Source organism: Gymnodraco acuticeps, unplaced genomic scaffold (genome assembly GCF_902827175.1).
Source record: "Gymnodraco acuticeps unplaced genomic scaffold, fGymAcu1.1, whole genome shotgun sequence".
NCBI lineage: Eukaryota > Metazoa > Chordata > Actinopteri > Perciformes > Bathydraconidae > Gymnodraco > Gymnodraco acuticeps.
Genome location: NW_022990042.1, coordinates 476,587 through 490,333, shown reverse-complemented (window position 1 = coordinate 490,333; position 13,747 = coordinate 476,587). Strand labels below are relative to the sequence as shown.

The 13,747-nt window shown below is 40.4% G+C and overlaps 1 protein-coding gene across 2 annotated transcripts; it reads right to left on the bottom strand.

Moving 5' to 3' along the window:
- Window positions 1-1,207: 1,207 nt before the first annotated feature.
- LOC117545477 (putative protein TPRXL) lies at window positions 1,208-9,897 on the bottom strand. 2 transcript variants are annotated; one of them, XM_034215263.1, is made up of 7 exons: window positions 5,799-9,897; window positions 5,489-5,696; window positions 4,070-4,836; window positions 2,928-3,114; window positions 2,326-2,564; window positions 1,801-1,961; window positions 1,208-1,502 (listed from the first exon to the last, which is right to left on the bottom strand). In XM_034215263.1, exons 1-3 carry the CDS (start codon window positions 6,054-6,056, stop codon window positions 4,376-4,378), a joined length of 927 nt encoding a protein of 308 aa, XP_034071154.1. In that variant the 5' UTR covers window positions 6,057-9,897; the 3' UTR covers window positions 1,208-1,502; window positions 1,801-1,961; window positions 2,326-2,564; window positions 2,928-3,114; window positions 4,070-4,375. The 2 variants fall into 2 exon arrangements, with proteins under 2 accessions (XP_034071154.1, XP_034071153.1); XM_034215262.1 differs by having other exon boundaries at window positions 2,928-4,836.
- Window positions 9,898-13,747: the final 3,850 nt, after the last annotated feature.

Genomic DNA, 13,747 nt, shown 5'->3' with positions numbered 1-13,747 from the left:
TGCAATATTATCTGAAATATACTGAACTGGTGATATTAAAACATGACCTGTTCCAAAAGAGATATCTACCATTAACACCATTTACCAGCCAAATGCTGGTAAATCATGCAAGTGGCTGGGACTGTATGTTGCACGCACCAGCCAAAAATAACAATGGCAATCTATTGAGTGGCTGGTACAATTTCAACATTCACTAGGCTAGCCATTTGGCCAGTGGGCAAAAATGTTAAAATGTGACCTCTGCAACCGTATTGTTTAATTACACTGGGTCTCTAATGACATCTTTTAAGTCTACTATAAATAAACATATTCCTCTATCCTCTCACTCAAACCCAGTGTAATGGTAACCTGATAAACCTGTAACATTAACGTTACGTGGTCAACAATAAACCTGTAACCTGCCTATAAACCGACAGATGTATTTATGTATGTAACTATGTATTTTTCTACGTTTAACGTTAGCCAGTAGATGGTGGCAGCGGAACGTAATGATTAACGTTACCGACCTTTTTTTTGTCATGTCAAGAGTTGGATGTCAACGCCACTCAACGCAAACAAGTGTGACAAGCAAACATTCACTCATCTTTTCAAATATTCAGTTACAAAGCTAGTAGCAAGCTAAGTTAACATTACATAGCTGATGCTGAGCTAAACATGTTTGCTAACCGTCCATATGCGTTAATGTGACTGACCTCTCCGGGTGAGTTTTCAAGTGCCTGATGACATTTGACGTTGTTGCACCAGCATCCTTGATTTTAATATTGCAGACTTTGCAGTGTGCGCTCCTTTTGTTGGTGCCGCCGGCGTTTTGTTAGAAGTTTTTATAGTTGAACCTAATTACAAGCGGTACAGCTGCAGGTGTGCCGCCGGTCGCCATGGTGTTACCATGATGTTAATGTTAATGTTAAAGGTGGGGTAGGTAAGTTTGAGAGACCGGCTCGAGATACACTTTTTGTTATATTCCATGGAATGCTCTTAACATCCCGATAGCCGGCCCGGCTAAAATAACTGGATGGCCTACCTGCCTGTCAGCCTCCCATCGGGGCACAAACTTATCTCGTGCCCTCATTGGTCATGTGCGCGTTCGTGTGTGTTGGAGGAGGGGCTCTGTGAGGAAGTGGCAGATTTTCTCCGGTTGTGTATTTTCAAATTCTAGCGATCTCGAGACGGTTTCTCAAACTTACCTACCCCACCTTTAATACGCCAAAAATAGAAAACACAATGATTGTTCACGAGTCCCAAAACACGAGTCCAAGTCGAGTCCGAAGTCTTTTGAGCAGGAGTCCAAGTCAAGTCTGAAGTCTCTGTGTGTGCGACTTAAGTGCGACTCGAGTCCGAGTCACAGACTCGAGTCCCCATCTCTGCTTTCCAACACTCTGCGAAGCACTGCTGCTCCCTTTCTACCCTTTGGGTACTTGATGCTATACATGGCTTCCCCAGTCTTTGTCACGCCTTGCACCCGGTTGGCATTTTCATTGAAGTGGAGGGCTGCAATCAGTATCCTGCAATAAGAATTGGAGCATAATTATGTCTTAATATTTGTTTATTACTGGGATTCATACAAACTGGGAGGGGGGGGGCTTCCTGATTTTTTTTTACAATTGTTATAAGCATGTGTACCTGTGTTACTTTTGAAACAGAATTTAACATACATTTGCAAAATACTTTGATATTTCATTTCAATCCAGCCTATTGTCAATTAAGTTTCTCAAGGGCTACTTCATATAAAATATGTATTATTGCTAGACCTCATGGTTATTTTTAAAACACTGCAAGCCGGATCAATGGTGATAAACTTACCGACAAAGCATTCCTGTGTAAGAGAAGACATACATCTTCGGCGCAAACTGGATAAGGAGGCTCCACTGCTGATGTTTGGGAGCCCCCAGATAGCTTCAAAATGTCGTTACACAGGGTTTTGTTGCACACCAGCGTCTCCAATTTGACTGCTGCCTTGGATGCTGAAAAAGATTTTAAAAAATGTACCCTATGGAAACTTGCATATATCATATTTACATACCACTGCAAAATGATGAGGTTGTATTTAAATACAACAACCTGTTTTAATACGACTGTTTGCCATTTTGGATACCTTTGATCCTATATTATATAACCTAACAGAAACAAATCCCTCATATTTATTTTCTTTGGTCCCTAAAATTTCTGTTTTGGGACTGCACAAAGAATTGTTGCTGATTACTGGCAACTGATTATATTGATCCATTATCAGTAACTTAAAATGTGTAGCCATGTATATTTACAGTTCAGGATTTGTATATAGTATATGCTAATTATATATTACATTTGGGAGAAAAAAACACTCACATGGTTCCAGCCATTTCTTGTGGGACTCCCTCCCCTGCAGCCTGCCATGGATGCATGACGGGAATAGGTCTCCATGGCCTGTGTGTATGTTCTACATGAGACACAACCGACTCCCATTTTGCAACAATCTGGGCTCCTTGACCAGAAGGGGTCGACACCGCACACCAGTACATATGGTTGCTCACACTCTTTATCCATTGGCGAAGCACCTGACACCGCAAGCAGTTTTTTGGAAAATCCTAGAAATATATAGAGGCACAAACAGATGTTTGCATTAAATAAATAGTTTAAATCTAAAGGACATCAATATGTTCATAAACTTAGCACAGCTGTATAGACTACACTACTTATCAGGTTCAGTATCTGCAAATACAATGTAGAAAGTAAATATTTATCTATTTTACAAATACATAACCAAGCCACAAAACAATTACATGATTGCATTTATAATCCTACATGTGTCTACATTTATATCATATCTGTGTGTTAAGAATTCCATCACATATAAGAGAGCTCAGAGAGCCAAGTGCTAAACATACTAAGAAATGTTTACTCAAGCGAGGTATATGTCACTTAGTCAAATGTCAAATGCTGACACAAACCTTTTGCTACATGCCAGATATCATAGAGGTGCTCAATGTGGGGGTAGGTCTCTCTGAGCCACTTGACTATTTGCCGGTGTCGGTCGGTGACCATCGTGCCAACTGCAAGTCCCTGCCGCTCAAGATGAGCCAGGGAGCGCTCCAACCCAGTTTTCTCCATATGGTAGCTACCACCACATTCATTGCTCTAAAACAGCAGAAAACAGATACATAGGTATTAGACAAATGTATACAATGCAAATATAACTACACTTAGACCTGCAGTAAATGTAATATATAACAGGTTTAATATGTAATAATCCAAACTAAATAATTTTAAATAATTATTGTCCTAAGTTAATATATTTTAATTCATTATGAAATTGTTATATACAATTGTATTATTTAAAACTAATTTGTGGATTACAGCACCTAGACATTTTGTAAATAGAATCATTGGAAACCACGAGAAAAACAATTATGCAAACCTAGCTGTGGTTTTATTCTATATCTATTTTGTCCATATGTCCAATGCAGCTGGTTTGAGTTGGCCACACCATTAGCTAATTGTGAAGTAAAAACTTCTTTGCAGCAATGTTGAGCCAATCATGAAATGAGGGAAACTGGATTCGCCTTAGTCAATACACTGATATTTATTGAGGATTCGTACGGCCGGAGAGATCACAGTATATCACAATTCTCATGTAAGATACCAGCAAACTCTAAACACCAAAGACAGAAACATCTCTATATATCTTTTAAAGGAGGGGTCTAAACAGCCCGCCCTTTCCCCTAATCATTACCAGACACCAAGGACAAAGACTGCATATATTGCCCCTCCTTAAGTGCCCCAAACCCCTCACCCACACAGTAAGTCAAAGGACCTCTTGATCTGTCCTCCTGAGTATTACGCGCAGGATCACATTTCAGTGAGGAGGAAAACACTTTAACCAGAAACAGATTCCCGAGGACAAGTCACTAAATTCTATAAACTTTAACAAGACTAAAATATTCCTTTACACTATTTATTTGCAAAAATGTCAACAAATGTAATAATAGATATTTAAAAAATACACTTAATATCAGTGTTTTGCATATACAAAATATATCAGTCAATTGATTTCAACCCTGCTCATAAACTTCTTCAGATACCGGTAACCCACCTGGACTAGCTGAATATCTATTACTACATTGGCATGCAGCTCCAACATGGTGTAACTCCCAAACTTTGCACAATGTCCCGGGCTATCAGCCCGGCCATCACCTCCAAGGACCAGGTCTCTTCCCTCTGCCTGAAATGTGCCAAGCAAGAATGTCTGTCTCATGTTCCATACTCGCTGGACAACTGGCAACAAAACACTTCTCTGGTGCCGGAAATACGTCCGTGAAGATATGGTCGCCAATGCCATGGTTCTCATAACCCGCAGAACCTTTCCTGCAGTGACACCTGCCAACAAAATTGAAGTGGACTAGAGAATGTTGCCCGCTGGTGTGCTGCCGATGTAGGGTTGGCTGTTCCATGTCACTTTCTTGAAGCAAGATGCATATGACAACGTAATGACTAGGAGTGAGCCAATGACATTGTGGCATGTGGAAATGTCAACTGAACCACAGTCGGGGCAGTGGCACCAGCTGAGCAACCTCGTGAGGCAAGTCATGAAGACAATAAACTTCTTCTCCTTGTGGATGGGTGTGACAGGCTCATCCATATCCGGCTCACTGTTCTTCTGGTAGTCATCTTCTGATGATGAAAGGTCAGGTGACGAAGGTGGATGATATCCTGGTGATGAAGGTGGAGATGGAGATGATGATGATGATGATGATGATGATGATGATGATAATGGTGGAGGTGATACCTCTTTCTTTGCGGTGGGAATTATGTTGCATTGACTGCCAGTGTCTTGGAACAGCTTCCTCTCTATTGGAGTCCCTGAAAAGAGATTTCCAAATATGAATTATGATATGAAAAACCAATCATCAAACCATACCAGTAATATTTTGCAAGAAGGTAATAGACAGTCCAGTTTACAGCAATACAAGCATGTGCAGATTATATGGAAAGTACTAGAGTGTGACTTATTTTGGAAAATGAAGCCACTTGCATTTTAGGCTTATTTGCCAGGGTCCACATATATTTCGCCTAATAGTTCAATATAAATTGAAACTTCACATGCTGTGATACATGTACATGTATGATTTTATGAGATGGAAATGTTGTTATTGAATTATGTTATCATCTACATACCCCCTCCCTCCCAAAACCATTATTTTGACTCGGTATTTAATACATAAATCATATGCATTGCCAAATTCATCTTCCTTTGATTTATAAACTTTATATGCTTTGTAGTATATATGTATATGCATAATTGGATTACACTGGTGAGTGGTCCCTCCATTATAAGACCTTGCCTGCACCAAGAAAATCATATAATGTAGGTGGTATTATAATAGAGGGACAGGAACAGAATGAATATAACTTGGTTCTCGATGAGGCATCATAGTGCAGAGGGATTGTACAATGCAGAGACAACATATGCACTTAATTTTGTAACTGATAATGACTGATAATAATAACTGACCTGTTGTCTTTTCTCGCGGCTTAGTTTGAACCCCTTTGCTCCTCTTTGGCTTTTTCTTCTCCTTTACTGGATCAGTTTGGCAAGCAGAGGTCATAGTGCCTGGCGTCTCTTGCATGGGATTATCTGATGCATCACTGCATGCAGTTGAAGTATGTGCAGCTGATGCACCATCAGCTGTCAACCGTGGCTTTAGGAGAGAATCCAAAACCTACAAGCACAAGGGTGACATTTACATTACAATTATTACATCAGGAATTATTCAAGTTACACGATTGCTAAACTGAATCGCGGCCAAAGTATTTGTTTTTACCTGAGTTTTCTCTCGTTTGTCGAAGTAGGCACTTCTGTGGCGTTTTGCTGGGGGGGTGGCGGTGGCAAAGTCTCCGGTGCCTTGACGGATTTGCGACGGCGTGGGAAAGAGAGTAGGCACTGCTGACGGCTTCAGAATCCGTTTTCGCGTTACATCTATCCCACTTCCAACCATCAATATAGGCCCTTCCTCAAAATCATCGGGCAGAAAGCGTTGTGTTCTGCACGTTTTTCTCCCATGTGCGCTGATGCTTGACATCTGTGGGAAAGCTATGGATGCTGATGTTTAGTTCGTCATTTGCTGTATTGGAACACCCAGACACAACGCATCGTCGAACCATTCTTACATATGACAACACACTTTGTCCGTGTTTGGATCTCACGCCGCACAGTGAAGCGTTCCCGCATTCATTTCACTTCCGGCTTCCCCCAAAACCTCGAAATTATTGATATTTATCGGAACGGTATCGCTTTTTCTTTTTTAAACTGACGGTTCGAGATTACTAGTAGCCCAATATTTCATTGCACAACAGTTGTTGGGTGGCTGTCACAGGCTCTTTAAGTGATGATATCAATAAGATAAAGCCCATTTTTCATAGTAAACTAGATAGAAATGTTATTATTTTAAACTAAGTGTTGTTTTGGCTTGTATTTCAGGTTTTAGAATACCACACCAGTGGTTTCCTTTGTTACAGTTTGTTTAAAGATCACCCCACCATTGTTTAAACTCCTCTCTGAGAGCCACATAGTCTACTTTCAAATCTCTTTGTCCACAGGTCAGAGTTTGAAATAAACGGGTGCCATCTTGTTTACATCACATCTTGATTAACAGACACACGGCAGTCGCCATTTCGTGAAATGCTAATTGAAAGTACTCTGTTTTAATACACCCAGTACCACTCACATGAGGCTAGGCACTCCATCTTGAGAAGGACAAATCATATTTCTTGGCAGAGTTGGAACTAGAAAATAGTCAGGTTATCTTACCGTTGGAAGTTTGGTATTTGTAGGGAAGTATTGTATTTCCTATAAACCAAATCTGAGTTTGGAAGTTTTCCTGCTTGCAAGTGTGTATTGGCGGTTTTTGAAATATTCCTTTTTGCAAATGTGTTTTGGCGGTTATGTGCTGTGCTGTTAAACCATAGTGTAATTTTCTTCCCATTTTTAAGATATTTTTAAGGAAAATAAGCTTCTTCTTGTTAAATAGGTCAGTTTTGCAACAGCTATCCCTAGTGGATTGAGTTTGAAATTACAACGGCGCACTCTGCTGGTAATATAGAATTATTACACAGATAGAGGAAACGCCTCTAGGGAAAGATACTATAACATTCTGAAGCTTAATTTTGAGTGTTATACATGAACACATGAAACTTTACATAATAGTCTTTCCAACAAGACTGTAGAATATTCAAACACAAATGTATTGAAGCTAACACAAGTTATGATATTTGCATAAAACCATACACTTCCCATACACAGTACACACTAGATTTAGATTTTCACCAGATTTCTATTTTCATATTTCAAAAGTCAAAACCATACACTGTACAATTTTTATTTTTAACATTTCTGATTTTAAAATGTGCATTTTTTTTAATCTTTTAACTTACTTTATGAATTGTTTAATAAACAAATTAAATCCTAATTTAAAAAAAAATATTAAACTTGAAAAAAACAAAACAACTTTAACTTCAAAAACAATTTTAAAAAAAGAACCCAGATTTAAAGTTAAGTTCGGATGACATAGGATATTATTTATCAGGAACGAAGGTGCTAGTCGGAGGATTAGTGTTTAAATCTTTGATAACTTAATAATATTCATTCGAATAGGAAGAGAGCATGTTTCCGAAAGAAACTAAGTTGAGACCAGACGCAGAGTCAGGCTCAACTGCAGATATCAAGGAAAGGGTAAAAATCAGATCAGATGCTTTAACCTTTCCAAGTAAAAGACAGAAATGGAAGCACTACAACTGAGACTCTTGAAGATACAAATAGCTGAGGAAGATACCGAAACTAATAAAAACAAGAAAGTGGCAAGGCAAATGGCAGCTACATCAGAGATGGCCATAGAACCAGAGAAGGCCATACTAACAGAGACCGTAGTGCAGACACCGCCAACAGTTCAAGCTCAGGAAGTGCCAGACAATCAGATACAGAATCAACAAAGAGGAGGATGTTTCCGATGAAAAGGAAGAGGCAGAGGAAGAGGTGTCCAGAATGGTGGTTGCTTCAGATGTGGACAGATGTCACATTGGTCCAGAGAGTGTCCGCAGAACATTGCACCAAACAACGGCCCTCCATGCAGTTACCCCAGGGGAGGTTTCCATGATGTCGACGGAGGCAGGGGGTCCCAGAGATGTCAAAGACGAACAGGGGTGCCAAACATGAACCAAATGCCACTGACAGCCTGGTATCAACCACAACAACGAGGAAGCTCAGAGGGTCAGACCACCAGGTGATGCATCTTCGGCACAAGGGTATTTTGAAATCCAGCTACATTGAGCCATATCTGTCACCACAGGAGGGAGAGGTTGAATGTTATTTAAAAGATAGTGAGTAGCATATTGCATTTACACATAAAGTATCCACAGAGTAGTAGAAGATTAAAACATAGTAGAACATTTAGCAGACTATTTTTGTAATTATGAGAAGGATAGAGATTACAAGTGATGTTGTTCCCCCACACAGAAAACTATTGTGTCCACACAGCTAGTGAGGTCAAGACGAGGGGTTTCCACCCAAAATATGAAGACGGAAACCTAGTGCTCGACCACACGGAGGATCCTTACCAAGTCCTCCTGTTTACACCGACTGCAGTTCAAGGGGCGATGATACAACCGACGTGAAGCTGTTGGGACCTGAAAACAGAAACTTGATTCTGCTGTGGTGAAGTCTGGCTACAAAGGGAGGTGTTCCGATAGGGTCGCTTGTCTCAAACCAGTGAAGAAGTCAACAAGAACCCAGCAGAACTAGAGAGTGACTGTTAGCGGGAGAACAGTGACGGAGCGACAGAGACTGGCACAACATTTACCAGCCAGTACATAGATAGACCCCGTCAGAAGACCGGGGATGTGTTTAAAGGGGAACTTCATTTATTGTTAGTGGAAGTGTAGTTTTTTAGTCGAACAATTATGTGATTTATGGAGTCAGATTACATTTTTCTCATAAACAACATTTTATAATCGGTCTAAAGTATCTGTTTTAAGGCAATGAGCTGCAGATTAAATAACATAACACTGATTGAGAGCTTGGATGAAGAAGTTGTAGGGTTTTTACAACAGTTTCAAGAATCCGTTTTTATTTATTTATTCTTGAGTAACTTTACTGATTTATAGTGTAGTGTGTAAGGCAATATCTCATTTTGAGTGAGGGGCACCAGCCCTTCATGCATGTCACCCTCTGTGAGAATAGTTCGTATTTTCCCTCTAGTTTGGAGAAATATTATTTTATCATATGTTAATTCAGCAGTAACAACCAATCCTCTAATCCTAGAATTATTGAGACGCATTAGCGACACCAGGGGTATTGTTTTTCGCAGCAACAATGATGCATAATACCAGGACAAAAGCCATTATTGAAACAAGTAAACTATTTTTTGTGCTAATGGCAGATTTTTAGTGAATATGCATTTAAACCATCAGAAAGCCATACATCATACGATATTTGTATACGCCTTATGGGTACACGGAGAAGTTATATGTATTTAATGCAACGTTATGGGTTTTACATGTCCTGTTCAGAATAGGGTAATCATTGCAATATTAATTGAGCATTTTATGATCAAAGGAGGGAGTGTCATGATTAAACAGATATGTTGATTTCAGTGACGTTGTAGTTAATAAATAATAACATGTAGTTAACAATAGGTCTCATAACAACAAGAGGTATGCCGAAGCTTGGGCCTTCTTCAAGGAGGGAGTGGTCCAGTTTTATATATTAGATGAATAGAAGTGATGAATATGTCAGAACTCTGAGTAATATTATCCAAGTTTTGTCTACACAGGCTAGGAAAGCTACAGGGATACCAGACGAGACACCAGAAGAGACTCCTGTTCGGCCAGGTGATTGGGTGAGGGTGAAAGTTCACAAAAGAGGGCTGATCCCCGATGGACGGAACAGTGAGAAGTTGTAACGAACTTCACACGCGCTCCGGTTGAAAGGTAAAGAAAAAGGAGCAAATTGACACCACCTCACACATTGTCACCCTTCACTGGCAACTTCCAGAACATTATTGGGAGTTAGGACTGATTTGGCAGAGCTGGAATAAAACAATAAATAGAAATAAGATAAAGATAGAAACAGCTCAAAAGACGAATTGTCTATAGATTTTATAGATTGTACACTAAAGTGAAAACCTATTTTTAGTTTTACACCTGAAAAAGAGTCACATTTTTGTATACGTTATTTTAGTACTCATCAGTTAAATTCTGTAACTGACACAACCACGGATAAAATAGAGATGATGTCAAGAACAAAGCCAAAGCAATTGTGGCGTCCCCTAGGGATAAGAGTCAGAATAGCATTGTTGATTGTGCTCATTACACTTGGCACCTTTCTGGTTGGATGGGGAGTACAATATCAAGTAAGACATGGATCCATTAGTCCACTCATAAAGAATGCCCACATCACTAACAAAACTCCAGCTGTGTTTCAGAGACTTTCACTTATCCCCAGAGCCAAAAGATCAGCTGAGCAACAAGAGGAGGAGTTAGAAATACTCGTTCCCAAAGGTGAGGCGGTTACAATCAAGATGATTCACCCCCCCTATATGCAGTTCTTGTATCAAATGATGAGTTGGGTTTAAGTGATCAGGATATGTAAGTGATGGGGATTTACAGATTAGGGGAATCTCCAAATACACTGGATCCATGTTTTAGTCTGTACCAGAAACACCCCCTGTTAAGTTTATGGACAACCGACCGGTGACCTGAGCACAATTATTGAAAATGATTACAGTAGAAACAGGCTACTAACCCACAAGTACAGCTTTGTACGTACAAACTCTATCAACAAAATTCCACAGCAGATAGTGGCGACATTGCAGATATGTCCAGTCACAAAAGTTACTTATGTTCTAAATAACAGAGATAATTAAAGTGATGGAGAAAATATGAGGACGTTCTTTTATAGTGTGTGAAATATGTGGTGCTTGAAACATGTAGGTATTTCAATTTATAGAAGAAAATGGTTTCCTGAAAGAGTTAATTGGAGTAAACATATTACAGTGGGTGAAAGCAATGTTTAGGGATACGGTAAAACCATTAGAAGACATGAATTGTGTTTAGATGACATTTAACACTAGAACAGATAGTAAGATTAGGAAAATAGAGTGGAAATGGTTGTGTAATGGCAATTTCCTTCTCCTATGTCCTAGATATTTTTGCCGTTACTTTCACAGAATGGCTGAAGAGTGATCCAGACGCAGATACAAACAGATGATTTCCGGTCCTTTGTTGTAGTTTATAATGTTGTTTATTCAGCTTTACATACCAGGGTTAATTGTACAGTTTCTAATTGTTGTGATGAGCATCTGCCGGGCTGGTGGAATCGGTATGCTCTCTTCCTCCTGTGTCCACACCTCTCCTGTCACCTATGACCTCCTTATATACACCCGGTGCAGCTAAACCCCGCCACCCAGTGTTCATAAATAATATTGCACTATACATATAACTCAAATAAACTGACACACCAACAACACCCACAAAATAGCTCCTACACACCGGCCCCTAATTGGCTTTAGTATGAAAACAAAAACAATTACCAATAAATAATAAAGGAGATATACAAATGGTGTGTATGTGTTGGTATGTAATTCTTAAAGAATTTTCAGTTTATTTTCTTCTCCCTTATTTTAAGGGTCATTCTTAGGTTGAAGCAGTCGTGTTGCCATCCCGTTCAGCGCTGAGAGAACCTGTGGGTTATATTTTCACCCAATTCCAAGCCTCTCCTTATAGGGCTCCTGTATTGATGAGTCAGTCACTTCTTCAGGTCTGTCACTTGGATTCAGCCGGTGCCCTGCTACCATAGCAGCAAAATCGCAGATGAGCTGCTCGGTAACGTGTTTGTTGTTGGGCAAGCTGGGATTTTCTTGTCTGAATGGCAAGTCTAGGCAGTAGTGTCCATCTGACATTTTCACTTTCTCGGCCACAGGCTTGGCTTCTTCCTCAGGCACTGCGTCAGATTGGTGTAACTCGACATCTGCTGTGAAGTCAGGCATGCTGTGACAGGAGTCTGAAGTCGGCTGGCTTTCAAAAGGCTTGTCTTCTGCCTCTTCATAGTAATCACCTGAATCCCGACCCTCATCTTCTTCTTCTTGGGGGGCCTCAGTTTTGCCTTCAACATCCCTATCACTGTCTCCTTCGGCGTCTGCTACAACATCGCCATCCTCTTTGGCGTCTGCTACAACATCGCCATCTTCTTTGGCGTCTGCTACAACATCGCCATCCTCTTTGGCGTCTGCTACAACATCTCCATCCTCTTTGGCGTCTGCTACAACATCTCCATCCTCTTTGGCGTCTGACATGTTTGCAGAGTCATTCATAATATTCAGGTATTGTTTGTCTTCTCTGGACATTTCCTCTGTTTCCTTGCTTGTATTTTCCTTGAAATCATGATTGTATTGTTTGACCAATAGCTCCTCTAGGCGTACAATGGCTATCCGATTGACAGCAGCAGCAGGGTGGCCATTAGCATCTCTGCTGTCAATAGCTGCAGTTGGGTTATCGTCCTGGATGCTTCCAAACAGAGGATCTGACAGTATCTTCACTTGCCTTTCTATAAAGTTGACACGGTCAGGAAATGTAGCTCGATGCCCATGCTCTTCCTGTAGCTGACATGCTCTATTCCTCCACTTGTCTCGGAGTTTGTAGGCTAGTTTCTGAAGTATGTGTTTCATGTTTGATACAACATTCATTTCATCCATATAGGTGAGATGTTCCATTGCATTGCAACAACCTCTTAGGAACAAAGAGAAGGCTTGCAGTGCTTTCCCATCTTCGGCTTTGATCATTGTCCAGGTAAATGCTTTGTTCATGTATGCAGTGGCGATCTTGTGTTCATTACCAAAGTGCTCTTTAAAGATCAAATGCAAAGGTTTTTTTATAATTGCCAGTAAAATCGAAATCATATAGCTACAACACTATCTAAGATATTGCAGTATTAAAATCGGAGATAATATGCGTCTGGCAATGCGCAATATTTATTTTGTTCAACCCCCAACACCAAGTCCGACGATTTATTTTCTCAGCCGCTCCTCCGCAAGATGGCGTCGCGTGACGTCACAGTGGCCAAACAAACAAACCTTGGCTTATCGCTCACAGCTGCTTCCGCCGATAGTACAACTTAGTTTCGTTATCATGTCTGATTCTGAGTAGACTAGACTAAAAGCTTTAGGAATCCAAACTATAACATATAATAAGTACCCTGTATCAAGATTGATGCAAAACAAGTTAAATTTGACCTTTTTAGAGAGGTTTAGAAAAATAAAGTCCAGGCGCTCTGAGTGAGCCTCTAAATTAGCCCCGAGCGAAAAATGCTCGCAGCGGCTCACAGCGGCTTCCGCCGATAGTACAACTTAGTTTTGTCTATCATGTCTGATTCTGAGTCGGAGGCCACCCAATATCTGGAGTATGTTGTCGACATCCAACCATATCTATACGAGCCTCTGATGTCGAAGAGGAAATACAAGGAAACGTCACCTGATATCACTGATGAAAGTGCTGATGGCGATGATTCAAGTTCGCCATCTGAGGAAGAGGCCGAGGGTGCTGAGAATTGGTGTAGATGTGGAAACTGCCAGACCATGCATACAAGCTGAGAAAACAAGTGCTGCCACAACTATGGGAAAGTGAAGGAAGAGATGGGAGAAGAAGTCTGCATCACCGACTGTAGGACGTTCGACATTTTCCGTTATGAGTGGAGGAGCGATGAATGAGCTGGAGATAAACTACA

Coding starts and splice junctions, on each gene's coding strand:
- LOC117545477 (XM_034215262.1), bottom strand. CDS start 6,056: ATGTCAAGCATCAGCGCACATGGGAGAAAAACGTGCAGAACACAACGC. Junction 5,697..5,798: donor ACAAACGAGAGAAAACTCAG/GTAAAAACAAAT, acceptor TTGTGCTTGTAG/GTTTTGGATTCTCTCCTAAA. Junction 4,837..5,488: donor GCCGCGAGAAAAGACAACAG/GTCAGTTATTAT, acceptor ATCTCTTTTCAG/GGACTCCAATAGAGAGGAAG.